The sequence below is a fragment of the Bombus affinis genome, chromosome 10, assembly GCF_024516045.1.
Source record: "Bombus affinis isolate iyBomAffi1 chromosome 10, iyBomAffi1.2, whole genome shotgun sequence".
In the NCBI taxonomy this organism is placed as follows: domain Eukaryota; kingdom Metazoa; phylum Arthropoda; class Insecta; order Hymenoptera; family Apidae; genus Bombus; species Bombus affinis.
Window position 1 is genome coordinate 2,767,637 of NC_066353.1, and position 17,302 is coordinate 2,784,938.

The following is a 17,302-nucleotide window of genomic DNA, read 5'->3' on the forward strand; positions in this document are numbered from 1 at the left end:
TATATAATAATTGTTCAAATATTTTATGTAGACAATATTCAAGTCAATTTTGTCCAAACTAAACCCGTTTAATTTCACCGATCCACGGCACACCGTTTGATACTTGTTGACAAATTTTACGAACACTCTAAATCTCCCATGGAATCCGATTGGAAACGTCGTTAACATGGCCGGGTTTCTAGTCGCGGGGTTTCGAGCGCATCGATGCGTAAATCAAGAGCGAAGGGTTACAATATTCCTTTTACCACTTTAACTTGAACTCGTACGGTCGTACGCGTTCCGACACAACAAGACCTACTCTCTAGCTCAACGTGCACTTGAATACATGTACGCGAATGGTTCACACGCTGGCAATAACCATTCTCTTTATCGAGTTAAGTGAGCCGCGGATCGTTTCGCGATCGATTCGTCGTCCGTTTATTTCGATTTCCACGACTGCTTTAAATACCCGCCGCGCAACGATACACAGGCTATCGTTAAGTTTAACAGAGGAAACATCTCACGGCCGCGTTCCAACGATCTTTATGCGGGTTGCACGCGCCGTTTCGGAATGCAGATTCGCCACGAAGGACAATGGAAACGGCGCCAAGTATCTACCAAGCCAAGTACATCGTGACAGTTTACGCGTGCCCCTGACAGTTTCACAGTTGGATATTTATCGAGTGGAGTTAGGAGGGTGCTTAAAGAGGATCGTGGGTTTACAAAACGATCGAAATTTGTTGGTCTATCGATTGTCTTCGTGTTCTGGATTGCTTGAAAGGTATTTGAGAATATTTTGAGAAAGATTTGTCAAGGTAGGGTTGATATGAAATGTTAGAGTATGGTTGACGAACGAACGCTAGCTAACTAAAATATTTGAACAGCTAGAAAATTTTTAGGTATATATTGTACGTGTTCTGTAAAATATTTTAAAGTTTCATCGACACCGTAATCAAACACGAATGACCATGATTATGTTGGTAAAATTTGGAACCAATCTGGAAATATATATAGAAATTATAAAATATTCATTGCGACCATATATTTAGTACAATATCAGTATACAGCATAAAAAGTTATCTTAAGCATATAATATTATTATTTTATTGTTTATTCAAGAATATAGGTCTATCTTAGGTCTATTTAATAAGAGTAAGAATAGTTTACACCTATAGTGGGCCTCTCTGCTTACTAATAAACACTGCAATAGAAACGTAATAGGTACTAAGAATCCCATAAACAGCGATAAGAGTATCCAGAGGACTCAATACCTTCTCTCGCTTCTCAAGATATCTAAAACCAGTTGCTTCATTGCAAGTTAATCACGTCCTATCTGCAATTTCGTTCTACCGAACGTTGTGTTAAACGTCGAAACGACTGCTCGTTTCTGTACAGAATGTCGCCAATTACAGACTACGGCGAGGGTCGTGAATATCTCATAAACTTCCTTGAGTGCCTTATGTGAGAGTGACGAACACTGATCGTGGGTTTAACTCGAAGACTCGCGCCGTTTGATTCGGAAACGCTTGGTCGCTTTCACCCTGCGATTCGTCGCAACAACGCCGTTAGAAACACGGGAAAAACGAACTTGAAATACTGCAGGATTTAATATCTCGAACCAGGAAGTTTATATACGCGAAAATAAAGAACAGGATGCAGACGTACTAATTTTTAATTGTTGTGATTTATTTTAATGAGCGGTTGTTTGGTCATGATTTAATGAAAATTAATTTCTTGTTAATAAAATTATTTGATGTGTGTAGAAATGATTGCAATGTTTAGAATCTTTTATGTAGATACGTTTTATAATAAGGTATTTATAGAAGTAAGAGTTTTATTATACCTTATTTTCTACGTTCTTTGACGTTCCCCTATCGCTTTGACAAATCAAACAAGATTATAAATTAATTTGTATGAATTTCAACGTATCTGTACACACAATATATTTTTTATTAATGTTAATAAATGAAAGATTAGAAAATAACATAGTCTCATTTTCTATTCATTGATACTCGTATACATATACACGAATGTTGATTCGTCCTGTATTTACGAAATTAGTGTATCGACATTGATTAAGGCATTACTCTTAACTTTCTAAAATAGTTTAGCTTTCCCAACGTGACATCGAACGATACATAGGTCGATCTTCTATCCCAGTATTTCAAAATGCAGATTGTATCTTACCTTCTTTTCTCAACTTGGACCTTATCGAAGGATTCGAAGAGAAAACATCATCAACCATCTGTTGCCTGAATCATAGTTGTAGACGATGATATTTCGTTTTAATGAAAGCATCTTCCTTTCTTAATGTATAACGAGAGTCAGAAAAATATTCAGGAGAAGTAAATGAAGATTTATGTCCTTTCTATAAAACCACTTGTATTGCGCCTTTTATCATACGAATTTACTCGTGCATGAAGACAGGCAAAGTTAAGATCGCGGTAGAGATGGAACTCAGATTTACATCGAAAGTTACATGCGCGCTAATGACAGCAATCACGGAGAAAACGTCGCGTCACTTCCAAAGTCGAATCAGACGTCATTTTTCATTCGTTCACGAGAATTTAATCGTAGAAGCTTGAAAATATTTCTCTTTATCGTCTAGAAAAAGTAACGAAAATGAGTAAGAATATATTTTCCTGCGTCGTTTTTCATTGGAAGCATCTGTTCATAAATATTTCATTTGTAAGATGTTCAGTTTGTAAAAGTTTCATTGGAGCAAAGAAGCTCGAATCATATACTGAATTGTATTAATTCTATGACTGTACCCTCGTTTCTTCACAAATCTTTTAATACTTCATCTAATAACATTGCTGTATTGAAATTTCCCAATTTTGAAAAGGCTTCGAACAACCGCTACTAACAGAAAGCAAGAGAGGAAGGAGGAAAAAAGGAAAGGAAAAGGAAAGAAAGAAAAAAAAAATTATGAAAATAAGCGGGACAAAATACCTAATTCCACCAACATAATTAAAATAGAAGTTCCAAATTACATTATGGCACAAGTTCCCGAAATAGACAAAATCTCTAATTTCACCAACACAATTAAGATACAAATTTCAAATTACTCACACCGACGATAAAACAAATTTCCAAAAAACAAAAAAAAAAAAAAAAGAAAAGAAAGAAAGAAAGACACAACGAAAGAAAGTAAGGAGACAAAAGGATGAAAAGCAACAATCGCGGTGAAAACGTCACGTGCTGTCGTATCAAGGGTGACGCGGGCGACCACCACTCTGTCGGTGCTTCCCAAGAGTAAAGCTGTAGACTGAGCCGAAGAAGAGCAAAGGAGGAGATCGACTGGCCGACTTCTTCCTCCTCTCGAATACGACACGCTTATCCGGCCGTCCGGTTTTCTCGGTCATGGCTCGACGAAGGGGGAACACGCAGGACGAAGCACGCTCGTTCCTACATTATCCCCACGTGAGACCCGCCAGGCATCGGGCCACGATTCTTCTTCTCCTTTGGCATCTCTCCTTCCACCTGATGAAGACGAGGACCGTGCCCGTTCCGCGGCGGCTGTAACCAGAGGTCGGTGCGCTTCCACGAGCGCACAATTTTTCGTCCCCTTGTGGAACACGCAGCCTCCAGACGTCGTTGTTCCGCGGACGTCGATGAGAAGTGCGATTGAACTTCAAGCAACGTCGATTAATTGCTTCAGAGACTTTGTTAGGCTTGAGGAATTGTCGTCGAACCGGAGCACGTTGTTTTTGCTGAAGAACTGCCGGGTGAATGATTGAGAATCGATAGGGAAGGCTGATATCGATGTTCAGTGATTTGTTCCATTTTTCTAATTAATTAGTATTAGATATTAGACGTATTGGTACTTGAAAGATAGTTTATTTAAGCGCATTTAGTATTGAAAAACTGGATTAAAATAATTGGTGGTGATAGTGAGTGTGGTACTGTGCGTTGGGAAGAAGCGAGAAGACCTTGATGAGAGATCATATGAAGGAATGATGATGACGCGTGGACTATTTTTTATCACGGTGGTAAGAAATTGAAATTTTTGTTATACTATTAATTTTGGTAGTTCTAATGGTTCTAAACACGTGTCTTGTCTTGAATGTATGAGAGCATGCCAGACAATTCTACTTTCGCCAATTTGTCAAGAATTAACTAATGTCCCATGGCTTTTTAATCGCGAGTAACTTTCATGGACACGATTTCATAAATGATCCTAATATTTTAGTTATGAAAATTACAAAAATGGTCTAAGAAAGTTCAAATTAGCCCAAAGCATTCATGTGAAACCAAATGTTGCCACTTGTTATTGACTTGTAATTAAGTTACTCGGAAATCAAACCGAACATATTTAATTTGTACAAATTTATTATTATACAAAATTTTTCAAGTAGTTATTTCATCAGTTTGTTTTTTATGTGATTTGATTGTTTTTTCTTTTTTCTTTTTCATTGAAGTCTTCAATTTTTGAGAAAAAGTATAAAAATCCGTATATATACAATATAGTTCACAGGTTAAATTTTTCAATAAAGATAAAAATGACACATACGAAGCTATATTGTAACATCTTCGTGTCAATCGACAATTAATATTTACAGAGGTCATTAATAATTACCAGAAGGCAATCTTCGAAGTAATTGTTCTTGATTAATACATATATATATATCACGTTTATATACGTATATAAACCGTAAGGTATCCCGTTAATTAGTTCCTAACGATGAAACACGAAACATGAAACGTCACATCACTGATATGTAACATGTTCAACCAAACATTCCTAAGTTCGTCGACAGGAACTCGAAAGAAGTTTCCGTGTTTTCGTGAAGAATGGATGACTAACACCCTGCGCCTGTGGTTCTCTTCGCGTAAAGTGGAACAACCTTTGCATGGCCTTGATCCGGTAACCTGACGGAATCAGGAAAAGTAAATAGATTCCCTTAATTGCTACGAGTTCCCTCTCACGTGCTGGCGAGTAAAAGATTTATCGACGATTACAAATATGAGATCGTTTGCAGAACGTGCAACTACTCGCATATTTTTTTTTTTTTTTTTTTTATATCAATAGAGACAATTGTTCGTTCCTTTTATCGTATTTCATCGATCAGTTTGCTTATTCCTTCGGTTTCTCTTTGTTGGACCCTGAGAATTAGGTTGTTCGATAGATAGTTCACTGTGCGTGCTTCGTCATCAGTTCCTGTTCGTTTCTGATTGATGAAATCACCTATCATGCGATATAATTTACGTATATTGTAACTCACGTTAGTTACCTTTAACTGATCTTTGTAAAATTCACGAATGAGATGGTTATTTGAAAGTTTGATTTAACAGATTAACGTATGATCTATTGATCTTGAAAGCAAAGATAAATTGTGTACTATTGTAAGTGGTATAGATATTAGTATATTTAAAATATGTATTTAAAAATGTATTTTACAAATTATGTACATCATTGTTCAGTAAAAGACTGAGACAGTCAAGAGGAGTAAATTTATTCAAGAACTCAATCTCAGAAAGAAAGTTATTAATTACCTGAGCATTTTATAATGACAAATTTTTGCTCATTTATGATCCAGCTAATGGTCTCTGGCTTTTAAAGATCTGTAATAAAACATTTGTTATATATATTGCTTATTATTACAGGAAGGCTGTTTTCTAATTGCGACCTTCTTTTTATTAAATAGTATAACTTCGTTATTAATATTTTATTATTTTATTAAATAAAATATTGACACTATTCTTGAAAATGTTAGATTGTAATATATATATAAATAAAGATAAAAATAGAACAATTTATATTGTAATCAAATAATTCACTATCGAAGTTAATTATTGCAGGTATCTTGAAATCAAAGATTTTCTTAAATATATCGTTATTTGAACAAACCAACGATGTGATTACAGTATTACCTGATTTGTGAAAGATCCTCTATCTTCAAAATTACAAGTAATTCCTTTGAACCATAGTTATAATTACGTATTAAATTTCACTGAACAGATCTTTTGATTTGATACGTCGGAATAAATCGATGAGATCAGCGTACCGGCTTATAATTTGCAACAAGTGTATATCTTCTTAGGACGATAAGCACGGTGAAAGTTCTTGACAATAATCTAAGGTAAAATGTTTTATCTTATGAAATGTTTCATGAAAATTTTCTAACTCGAGGAATTTAACCATGTCGATATTCGTAACGAAAAAGAAAAAACATCGTGAACGAAGGAAATGTTATAAAAAGAAGCTGTTACATGTATTGGTAGAAAGCCTGTCGTATTGTTGTATTTTTTTCCATTCACGCGAGAGGTATTAACGTTTCAAGCATTTAAATGAGGCTCCTTCAAAATTTGTGACTCATTATAATATAATATGCTATTCGAAAGTTGTTGATTTCTCAGCTAATTACAGGCAAACGGAATTCACAAGCGCCGATTGTGGATTTTTATGAAAATTTACATTTTTAAAAAGAATAGATTTTATGTCAAAGTAATTACACTCCGAGATACATCAACGTCGACATTCGATGTTCTGAGAAAATGTAAATGAATTAATTACTCAACCTAATACGATATAATATTACAGAAATGATATTCTATAAAACAAACAGACGAGTGTACAGATTTTATTTGTATACAATTACGTATATATAATATACATACACACACGATATTTAGTCCTTCATTCGGAAGATTACGAAGAAGTAAAAAGAAAGATCACCAGAAATCGATACTAACCGAGTAACAAAACACCAGGAAACGTTACATGTGTTTCAAACAAATAATCGTACAACAATGTTACAAAATATCCTGAAAAATCGTACGTTATTGGCTAAGAATTGATGAACACTCGCGATATGAAAAGAAAAAAGGATCACTCAGTGAAATCGTAGCTCTTCCTTCTGCTGAGCATCATGGTTACTAGGTCAGCGCTCATTGCAAACAGCAGAGGATATGTTGGAATTTCCACGTTTATGGTTATTTCACGTGGCATAATACTGCCGAGTCTCCACACGTGTTGTTACATCGACTATTTCCTGCAATGGCAACATTAACACAAACACTTCGTATTCGTATTTCGCTTATCTTTCTATGTCAGGAAATCTCGAACACATTGTGATCCGTGTTAGAACTATAAGAATTCGAGAAACATCCCATAGGGATGGAACAATGGGAATAATAATTTACTGAAACGATAACAATGCGATAACAGTGTTGTAATCGATAAGGATGGCGTTAGTGGAAACTGAGATACACAGTTCAAGGATATCGTTAAGACATGTGACAAAATGTCGCTTTTGGCTATGCTAAAGTCGACGTCAGACAGAACGCAAAATAGGCAGTTACAGCTTTTAGTAGTTACGAGACCACCCATGATATGATAGCATCTAACTTAATTTGATAAGAAAAAAATCAACTGTACAGCTGTCATTAATAATTACTTTGTGAAGTCGCATTGTAATTAGCAATGTTTAATAGCAATTAGCATAAATTTAGTGGTTAAATAATGTAGGATAAACTGGAATGAGTTTAATAAATAATTTGTATGAACAAGGATGAAAATGCATATATATATAGAAACATAATAGAATTGAATCACAATTAATAATTTATTATATGTATTTTACACAAATTATTAAATATTTTGAAAATTTGACTATGTAGCAAAATTTGCCATTAAAAATTCACGATTCTTGTCCAAACCATTTTTGTTTGCATTCAGAAATTGATTTTACCCCTTAGAAAAAAACAATATGTGTCAAATATCTTTCTAGGAATTATCTCATGTAAATTTCATTAAAATTGACATGTTACATTTAAGTGATATATCCTGTTAGTCAGACGGCTCAAAGTAAGAGCGGGAGATTATTAAATTCTCAGAAATATACCGACTCCACTCAAACAATCGTAGATCCATCTTAGGCTAGATCTTATCGATCTTGTCCACAATTTGGGGTAACCCTAAGATAGAAACACTGAAATATAGAACAAGATCATGGCGCTTCGATATAAATTGAAACAGAGGAACCAGGTAAACGTAATAAATGAATTCATTATCTTGACCATTACGCTCGTCATCGATCGCATGATTTACATTTTACTCGATCCAACTATGGCGCGTGAACGCTATTCAATAGAAACTTTCGTTCGATCTCCCAATCGCAGAAAAATCTGTGCATGCGGCTGCACACACCGGCAGTTGCGTTTGCTCGAAACTAATCATGGATGCGGAACAACGTGACTTTCACCCGCGAATTGCGAGTGTGTTGTATCTATGTGCATTTTTTATCATTTCCTAGACTGGCGTCGTCCGGAGAAAAAATCACATAATTTCACCGGGCCGACACGTGGTCTGTGTCGTTAAATCCGCTCGATCGTGTTTTCACGACGATTTCACGACGCGTTACGCGCCGTCACTTTACAACGCCACTTCCGCTGCAACGTAAACGAAATTAACGTTTCTCTATAGCTCGCGCTTCCACCACGCGCCAAAGGAGATTTCTTCCGTGATAGCCAGACCCACAGAAACGAGAAGCTCGCCCGTACAACGTTTCCCTAGCGATCAATTCCCGCAATCATAATAGAAGAATTGTGCTATTGTGTCCGCCGGGAAATCCTATCGTTGTTACGATTATGAAAGGGAAAGGATTTGTTTCGAATAAAAGATCGTCTAAGCGATAAATTGTGCTGTCTCAGCGAGAAAAAAAAAAGAACAAAACGGAAGACGGTATACGTGTTTCTGAAAGGAAGCAATGTCTGCTTTCATAGTCTAAGAATTTATTGAATTATAAGTGTTTAGTTAAAGGAAGAGGAAGTTTCCATGGAAAATACAAATTTGAATAATATAGAATTTATTAGATCTATAGAAGAGGAATATTCTATAGAGAATATGAAATTTTCTGAATTAAATTTATTTATAGTAAATAAAATAGAAATATATATACGTGGTTTCAAAGGAGGGATGCTTTCTTTGTTTAAAATAATTTATTGAATCATAATTATTTAGATAATGCAAAACGAAGCTTCCATAGGAGGTGCACAATTCACCTTGAAATAATTTATTGCAATAAAGGGAAGAATTTATGGACAATGTAGAAGTCGTTGAATTAAATCTATTGAAATTGAGTGGAAGTCAATGTACATGTTCCTGGACGATAATTTTCTGTTTTATATAAAATATAGAATTTATTAAATTAAGTTTAATATTTTGTGTGGGAACGAAGAAAGGAGAATTATTTAGGTATTCGAAGATGACAATGAGTCATTGATAATTCGATAGCTAGCTCAAGATATCGAATTTTACATCAAATCAAGGAATTATTATTAACAGAACTTATTTGCCTACCTGTTGGATGAGTATCCGATATTCTCGTTAGGACTATTAATATGGACATTTCTACTAACTGTGGTTTAGTATTTCGATGAATATTCATATGTGTGACTATCTGTGGAGTAAATTGGTCGGCGAATGACAATAATCAAACTAATTGAAACTGTACATTTATTATACAGACATCTGCGTGACATTTTAAAATATAACTTTAGAATACCGTGAATTAAAAAAAAATATAGCAGGAATTGGTGGGTTTAAATCTTTCTTTAAAATATTTCCAATTTAAATTTAGCTCCTTGTACGTTTAAACTTTCTTTCAAAGCACTTTCTTCTCTCAAAATTCTTCTTTTAAAACTTATTTCTTCTCTTTTTAGAAACTTTCTGCATCTAATCATTTAAATATCGCACGAACGAAAGCGAATTCGAGGTCAAGTTATAGAAAATACGTTTTATCTTGCAAAGTGAAAATATGATTAATAGTTGAAGAAGATTCGTCGAGAATAAATGAAGAATAAGCGTGTCTGAACTGAGATCTCGCTGACCCAGAATTTTCGGCGGTAATAATAAGTTTACGCGAATACACGGGGTTCGTTTCACTCTCTAGGCAGTCGTGCTACTGTCCTCGATCAACGTCAGCGTTGAGAAGGATTTGAAAGACGACGTGGATCTCAACGATCGCAAAGAAAACAACGAGACGACGGTCACGTCCATCAAGATCAACGACGTAGAATTCAAGAACAGGACAGATAAACTACGGGAGAGTGTGAGTGAAAGAAGTTTCTATTTACTTAAATAACGCTTACACGCCGTGTTAGTCGGGTTAACTGCTGTTAATTTAACGAGCTAAACATATCGTTAACGCATTAGCGTTGATGAGAACACGAAAACAGACCTGCATGAAACACATCTTGCAGTACGTGCACATCCGTATGTGATTCGGAAAAACTATACTTTGACAGTTATAGTCTTCTTTGGAATTTATTAAGACATGCGTTACATTCTGTAAATTGCTTCTGTCATGTAAAGTTATAAATGTATTATAGTTGCTTTTTGAGGCATTCTTCCTTTTCTTGGTTTGCTGATTTACAAAATTTTTAGAGAAACTGGAAAGCAATATTAGAATGTGTCAAGTATGAACTATTCAGAAGCCACATTGATCAACCTGTAAAAATTTCAAAATGGAAAGTAGTCCTGTATTTGGGTAGTTGATCAATTTGATTTGTGAAATTGAATATTTTTTGTAAAGGTCAATCACGATTATTTTCTCATTTATTACAATTCTCAACAGCAATTGGAAGAAGTTCGTGCACTATTGAATAATGGAAGTCGACAAAATGCCAGCAGGGAACTCATGCTACCGAAAAGCGCGGACATCGCAAAGATCATATCCGATGATCCCACTGGTGATGAGGAAGGGTTGGAAGAATTGCCTGAGGTAAACAATAAAAAGAACAGATTATGCTATTCTATTGTCAATTATTTAATATTTTGATGGTATAAATATATTTTATATAAATTATTCGTTTAACACCATTACGTCTGTTAAATCATTTTGTGTTCAGACGTTTCTCTCCATTGTTACAAAATTTCTTAGATTTATAGAAAATATTCAAGATTTGTTTCATTCTTAATATACATGATTTTTCGTTTTAAGTATATGTTAAATTTATTTCTTCAAACATTAAATATTCCTTCGTTTGTTGAAAAAAGAACGAAATTGGGAAAAGAATAAGGGATATGAAAAAATAACCATCTAAGAAAAAACTAACGCGAGTGACTCAAAAAAGAATAGTATCACTTAATAGAATTATAAAGGATTGTTAGCTCATCCTTGATACCCTTTTTGTATTGTAAAGTTGACCCTGTTCCGATCGAGGATGACGTCGCGTCGCGATGATTGCAAAGCTTACTTCTACTGGCAATCACTTTTATGTATTTATTCATCCTGGCAAGTTTCTATACCTAATATAGGAAAGTAAATTATCCTGCATAATCCGTAAATACCAAATAGCAGTCATCGATTTAACTTCAATCACTTTTATGGTTGTACAAGGTTCGACGAACGTTAAAGAAGCAACTTCTGAATCGCTTTGCATTTCCCAGTAAATACGATATTCTGGGCCCAATATTATTGTATTCAAATGGAAGATTGATGGCTCTTTACCTCGTTACAAGAAAAATTCCTAGAAAGTCATACTTGGAACTCCTTTCTATCGTAAATCATACCAAAATGTACAATTTTGTCACATGCGGCCGCTATTCCGTGCAATTATTGTATTTTCGGACTTCAACTTTCTGTTCGTAACATTACGCGCAAAGATCTGTGTAAAACAGGTTTGTTAATACAGGGATTTCTAAAATGATATCCTTTATCCTTTCCTTCTTTCAACATTGTCATTTATACAATATGTATAAATTTTTGAAAAAATCTTCTATAAATCTTTAAAAATATATAAATCTAAATTAAAAGGTTGAAACATGAAAACTTGAAACGTGATAATTTCCAAGAAAATGCTTTTCTTTTTGATGACAACATATATTTTTTCCGCAATTACTTTCACAAGTTTCTAATTGGTGTGTTTATTACATTACCAGTCGTAATTTTCAGAGGATCTCGGGCAAAGCTATGTATGTAAATTTCTCAAAGGATGCCGCGAAACCTTCCTTACTGAATACTAATTGGCAACCAGGCTAAAATGGCTAACGGACGCTCGAGGAACATATATTGTTAATTATGTGTAATTAAGATTTCTCGACCGATAAATAGAATTTTCTAAAAGAATACATGTTCGTTTACTACTGACGAGATAAAGAAATAGCTTAAATAGCCTGTATCAGAGTTCACTGATTATGATAAGTTTTCTTTTTCTCTTTTTATTACAGCCACAAGAATTGAGGATTATAAGACCCAACTTGCGGAAACGACCTGGTTATCGACCTCCTCTAAGAAGACCAACTTCTCTAAATCGAAGAAATGTCTATGCAGGTTATTTTTCATACTTTTATTCTATATTTCGTCTTAACAAATTTCGGACAAGATATTGCATGAAACTTTTTATTTAATACGTCCCATATTACGTAATAGACTGCGTATGTTTATGTAAATTTACTTTGTTTCAGTTACTAAATATTATAATCAGACAATGTTCGAGCGTTTATTGAGAATTTAAAAATGCAAAAATGCACAAAATACGCATATAAAATATTTATAGTACTTGTTACAATATTTAAGAAAGAAACAAGTCTCTGAGGTTCTGTTTCTTCTCAGCTCGCAAAAATATAAATCTGTATTTCTTGTGTATTTACGGAAAATTTGAAGATGTAAAAATAAGTATAATATACAAAAATATATAAAATAGCCACAATATAACTTCATAGTATAATTTCATCTCTTTTCTATTCGTAAAATATATTACATAAACATCCATAATCTAATTTTAATGAATGTCTTATCTTGTGTATTTTACCATAAATGCATAGAAATTTTCAGTCTATCAATCATATAACAAGATCGATCTATAATAATTACTTTCCAGATCTATCGAGAACATCACTAATAAGACCACCCAGACGACCCACAGAAGTAAAACGAGATCCAACAGAAAAAGATTGTACTTTCTTCACGAAGACAGTTTGTCTCGAAGTAGCTGATTACCCACAGTAAGTTTCATGTATTACTATTTTTCTTCTCTTTTTTCCCCCAACAAGTTGCAACAATTACGCAACTAATTCAGTGTCTCGCATTTAAATTAAACTTTCTCTGATGAACAACAGGGATTAACGTTAATTAAAACATCGTTTCACGATAGTAAAGACAATTCGCAGGCTCGTTAACTGAAAGAAAGTGCGCTCGCTTTTCTACGATTCCACGTTCGAATTGTTCATTGCGCAATGCTTATTCGACCTCCGTTTTCTCATAACCATAACCATAAGTTGTTTTTTTAATTAGGAATTATGGGTATCCAGATAGGGAAGGAAGTCGTGGAAGCAATTGTCAAAACTTTCGTTTCCTTTCTTCCATTTGTTCGCATGATTTCATTGAATTGTGAGAAAATTGTTACGAATTAAATTGGAAGAAGAAGAATCCTCATTGAATTTATTATTATGTTTATTATTACGTGGATTTAAATAGGATGAAATTTTCTTAGCGAGGCGATTACGAGGAGTTTGAGAAGCAACAAGGAGATGGTCGCTGCATTGTTGACTGATTACAAGTCGCAAGATTTTGACGAATCTGCCGAAAGTCTTCCGATTGCATTGCCCCTGGAAAATAAATATGAGAATCGATACGAGAGTAATGAAATTAGGAGGTGAGACTCATAGACTTATAATAATTATTAATTTTTTAATTGGGGAAGACGAATTAATTTGTCATTTGAATATAGCAATTCTTTCATGTATGGATCTCAACTTTTACTCGTTGTGTAATTTTTGTTCACAAGAAATTATATCAGATTTATACTGTATAACTAAAATTGATCTAACTAAAATTTGTCTTTGTTAACTCGTAATTCTATAATTATAGGAATTTCTGGTTAAGAAATGAGCTGAATAAAAGGTTTAGTTCTATTGTGCACCTGTTGAATGGCAACCGGGCCCAACAGCGATGCTTTGTAGCAACGCGTGGTATCATGATACAGGATTATATACATTTTACACTGAATCATAATATCTATCGAAGTTTTCTTTTTATAAATCACAATCATTTTTCCTGTAAGATTACTTTCTATTCTATTAAATTAATTCGTGTCAATTTCACATCGATTTATCTTAGAAGATCCGATGCAAGTTCATCATTTGAAAATGTCGAAGAAGGATTCACTTGTCCATCCGTCATCAAATATGCACGACCACAACTAGCTAGAGCCGCTTCCGGTATTTGGAAATACATAATAAACACTGGTGAACACACGCAAACTCTACGAATGGAGAAATGCTCGTAAGTAAAAGACAATCGCAATTAATTGGCATCAAGCGTTACATAAAATCAGCAATCTACCAGAACGTTCCTTCTACTTTACGCTCAAGATTGTCTTTTAGCCACGGTTAAAGCTGAGATTTCCTGCTCTGTGTAAAAGGCAATTCCGTTTACCTCGATCGTTCGTTCCAATGGTTTATTTTTGTAGTTGAATGCAACTGATTCGGTTAACACTTTCCCAGTAAAATTTAGCGGAGGATCTTCTCTTGCGATAGAAATCGAAATTCGATACTTTGTTACAAATCAGTGAACAAAATATCTTCTTTGTGGTATTGAACCTGAATATTCCTTGAAAATAGGAAAATGATACTTTACCGCGTTAACAAGGCAAATTGAAATACTGCAGAAGAAAATTTCCAGGACAAAATTATTCGAAATTTCTTACCATTGAACACTCTGACATTAAATTTCGCTTTCAGAAACCTGCAGTCGAGTTGCTCTTTCATATCAGAGAACTATCGATCTTCTTGCATGCAAGTGTACAATTACCATAGACTTTTGACCTGGGATAACAAATTGGGTCTTCACATGGATATTTTCAAAGTTCCATCTTGCTGTAGTTGCCATGTGCACGGTTACGCTGATATTTTTCCACCTCATCAAAAGGACCCATCACTCAGAATTAAAGAATCGTTTCCTGGATCTGACTTCGCCACCAGCGATCAAAAAGATGACTTTGAAGAGTCTCCGAAATTAAATTATTTAAACAAGTTCCCTTTCGATTCATCTCTTGGTATGTAAATTGATGAAAAAAATAACATTCTTTTTATTTATCGTGAATGAATTTGAAAGATAAAACCAGGTGAAAATGTGGAACAAATTTCTAAAACCTTGCAGGTTCAAGCAATAAAAAGCCTACAGTAGAAACTACCCCTAGTAGACCACCGTTTATTCTACCTGTAAGAACAAGATCAAAGAAACCTTCGTCTACAAGTTCAAGGCCATTCGATAAATTGCCTCAGCAACACGCACCGAATACTAGAGCACCAGGATATACTGGACCATTACTAAAAGGTTCTAGACCAAGTAGACCCAACAGACCACCATATAGAAGAGAATCCACGTCTCATGTTGAGGAACAAACTGAGACTGTGAACAGTACGATTTTAAATAGGTAATCATCAATGACCTTACGTATCATGACATAAAATCAGGAATCTTACGTTTTAAATTAAAAAATCTGACATTTGGAATTAAATTTGAATCATTTAAAGTTTAAATTTTTTAATCTGGAATTTTGAATTATTTAAAATGTAAAAATCCGAAATTTGCAATTTTTTACTACTTAGAAGTAATAAAAATTTAAATTTTAAATATTGCATTAAATATGAAAAATCTTGATTGAATTTAAATGTACTTTTTATTTAAATTTAAAGATGTAAAACCTATAGATGTTTGGACATTGAATTAAATAAATTTGAAATTGCACAGATACAGTCAACCATACGATTTGCAAATGGACGCAACGTCAAGACTACAAAATGGTGGTTTCGACGACGAATACCAAGAACCGCAGAGGCGAATCAATTATAATTACCACCCGATTATCGACTTCTTCAGACCAGAGGCAATGATGTTACAGTCGTCTGAAGATTCATCGACATCGGACCAAAACGATTCCAATTCGTGGAAACCTTTGATTGCTTCTTGAGCGTAATTTTGCTTCTTTTCGGAGTACCTGATCGTTTCTTTCTTTTGTAAGAAATTAAAATTGTCGGATGTTCATCGTGTTTTAACGTTAATCAACCTTGCAAAAACGAAAGTATTATATACATAATAAATATATACGTCGAAAGTAGATACTACAATTCGACTTATTGTTAGTTTCATAGTTTATTTTCTGTACTCGCTCGTATTCGTTGGTGTCCTCCAATTTCGATTAATAAATCGTTTTTATGATGCGTTACATGAAACGATGATTCATCATGACAAAAGTATGACATTTAAGAAATAAAAATGTCGAATATAATTGTAATATGTGATTCATCCTTTGGGTTTATATTTTATGATCATATATAGAAAAATAAATTAAAGGGAGGGTACTGACGCAATACTTACGATTAGTATAACGGTAGCAAATGTTTAATGCCTATAGGAGAACTACAATCATATAGTTGGGCAGGTGCAATTGCAAATACGTTGCAATTAAGCAGCGTCGCGCGAACTTTTATATATTTATTATTCTGTACGTGTATTATTTATAAATCATCGTTAATATAATGTCTATTATAAAATATCGCTAGTTGGATTTATGTGTTTCGCGAATCATTAAATAAATAATGCAACAGCGACTCGTTGATAGTTTCTTATTTTTGATATTGCACATTTCCTACTAACAAAGATCGCACGCTGTTTCTAAACAGTTCTATTTCTTATTCCACATTTCTCAACTCTTCAATTGTCTTACTAAATAGCTACTTGTCAATCGAATCGTTACTACTTCATAATCGTGAACCATTAAACTGGCATATTCATCAACACAGTATGATATATAAACATTTGAAATTAAAGAGAAATATGAATCGTAAATATGAATATAATATCGTATTTTTAAATTCATCAAATTTACTCCAAATTGTAAAAATATTTTTTAACACGTTATATAAATATAATAAAATATGTAAACAACATAATATAGGCACAGTTATATTTGATAATATTTTATTAATGAACTCTTGAATAAAAATTCTGAGATTAAATTAAGTAATCTCTTGCAATAATATTTAACAATATTCAAGTTGAAATACATTAAAAATATGTAATATAATAATCAGAGATATGAATCCTCCATTTCTATTATATTTCATGGATCTTTCACGACACATAGGGAATACGAAACCATTCTATTATCCAAACTTCCTGTCGACTTATCCATTACGATAGCGTTAACGCGGCTTAAGCTGCGGCTAACTATCCACAGTCAAGAGCACTGAGCGTTTTGCTTAGCTCACTCGTGTGTAAATCGTTTGTTTCGCTTGCCAAGTTTCTGGCGAGGCAATTACACTGAGCCTTTCCGCGTCGAGCCGCGAAGCGTGTCGCCCGAGCCACAGTTT

The 17,302-nt window shown here is 34.0% G+C and overlaps 1 protein-coding gene across 2 annotated transcripts; it reads left to right on the plus strand.

Annotated features, from left to right (window-relative positions):
• Positions 1 to 3,367: 3,367 nt before the first annotated feature.
• On the plus strand, positions 3,368 to 16,722 carry LOC126921431 (neurotrophin 1). 2 transcript variants are annotated; one of them, XM_050733028.1, is made up of 10 exons: positions 3,368 to 3,971; positions 9,876 to 10,034; positions 10,560 to 10,706; positions 12,155 to 12,257; positions 12,808 to 12,931; positions 13,420 to 13,581; positions 14,049 to 14,210; positions 14,669 to 14,982; positions 15,087 to 15,363; positions 15,681 to 16,722. In XM_050733028.1, the coding sequence occupies exons 1-10, from the start codon at positions 3,936 to 3,938 to the stop codon at positions 15,898 to 15,900; spliced, it is 1,704 nt and encodes a 567-aa protein (XP_050588985.1). In that variant the 5' UTR covers positions 3,368 to 3,935; the 3' UTR covers positions 15,901 to 16,722. The 2 variants fall into 2 exon arrangements, with proteins under 2 accessions (XP_050588985.1, XP_050588984.1); XM_050733027.1 differs by having other exon boundaries at positions 3,374 to 3,971; positions 14,046 to 14,210.
• The last annotated feature ends 580 nt before the right edge of the window (positions 16,723 to 17,302 follow it).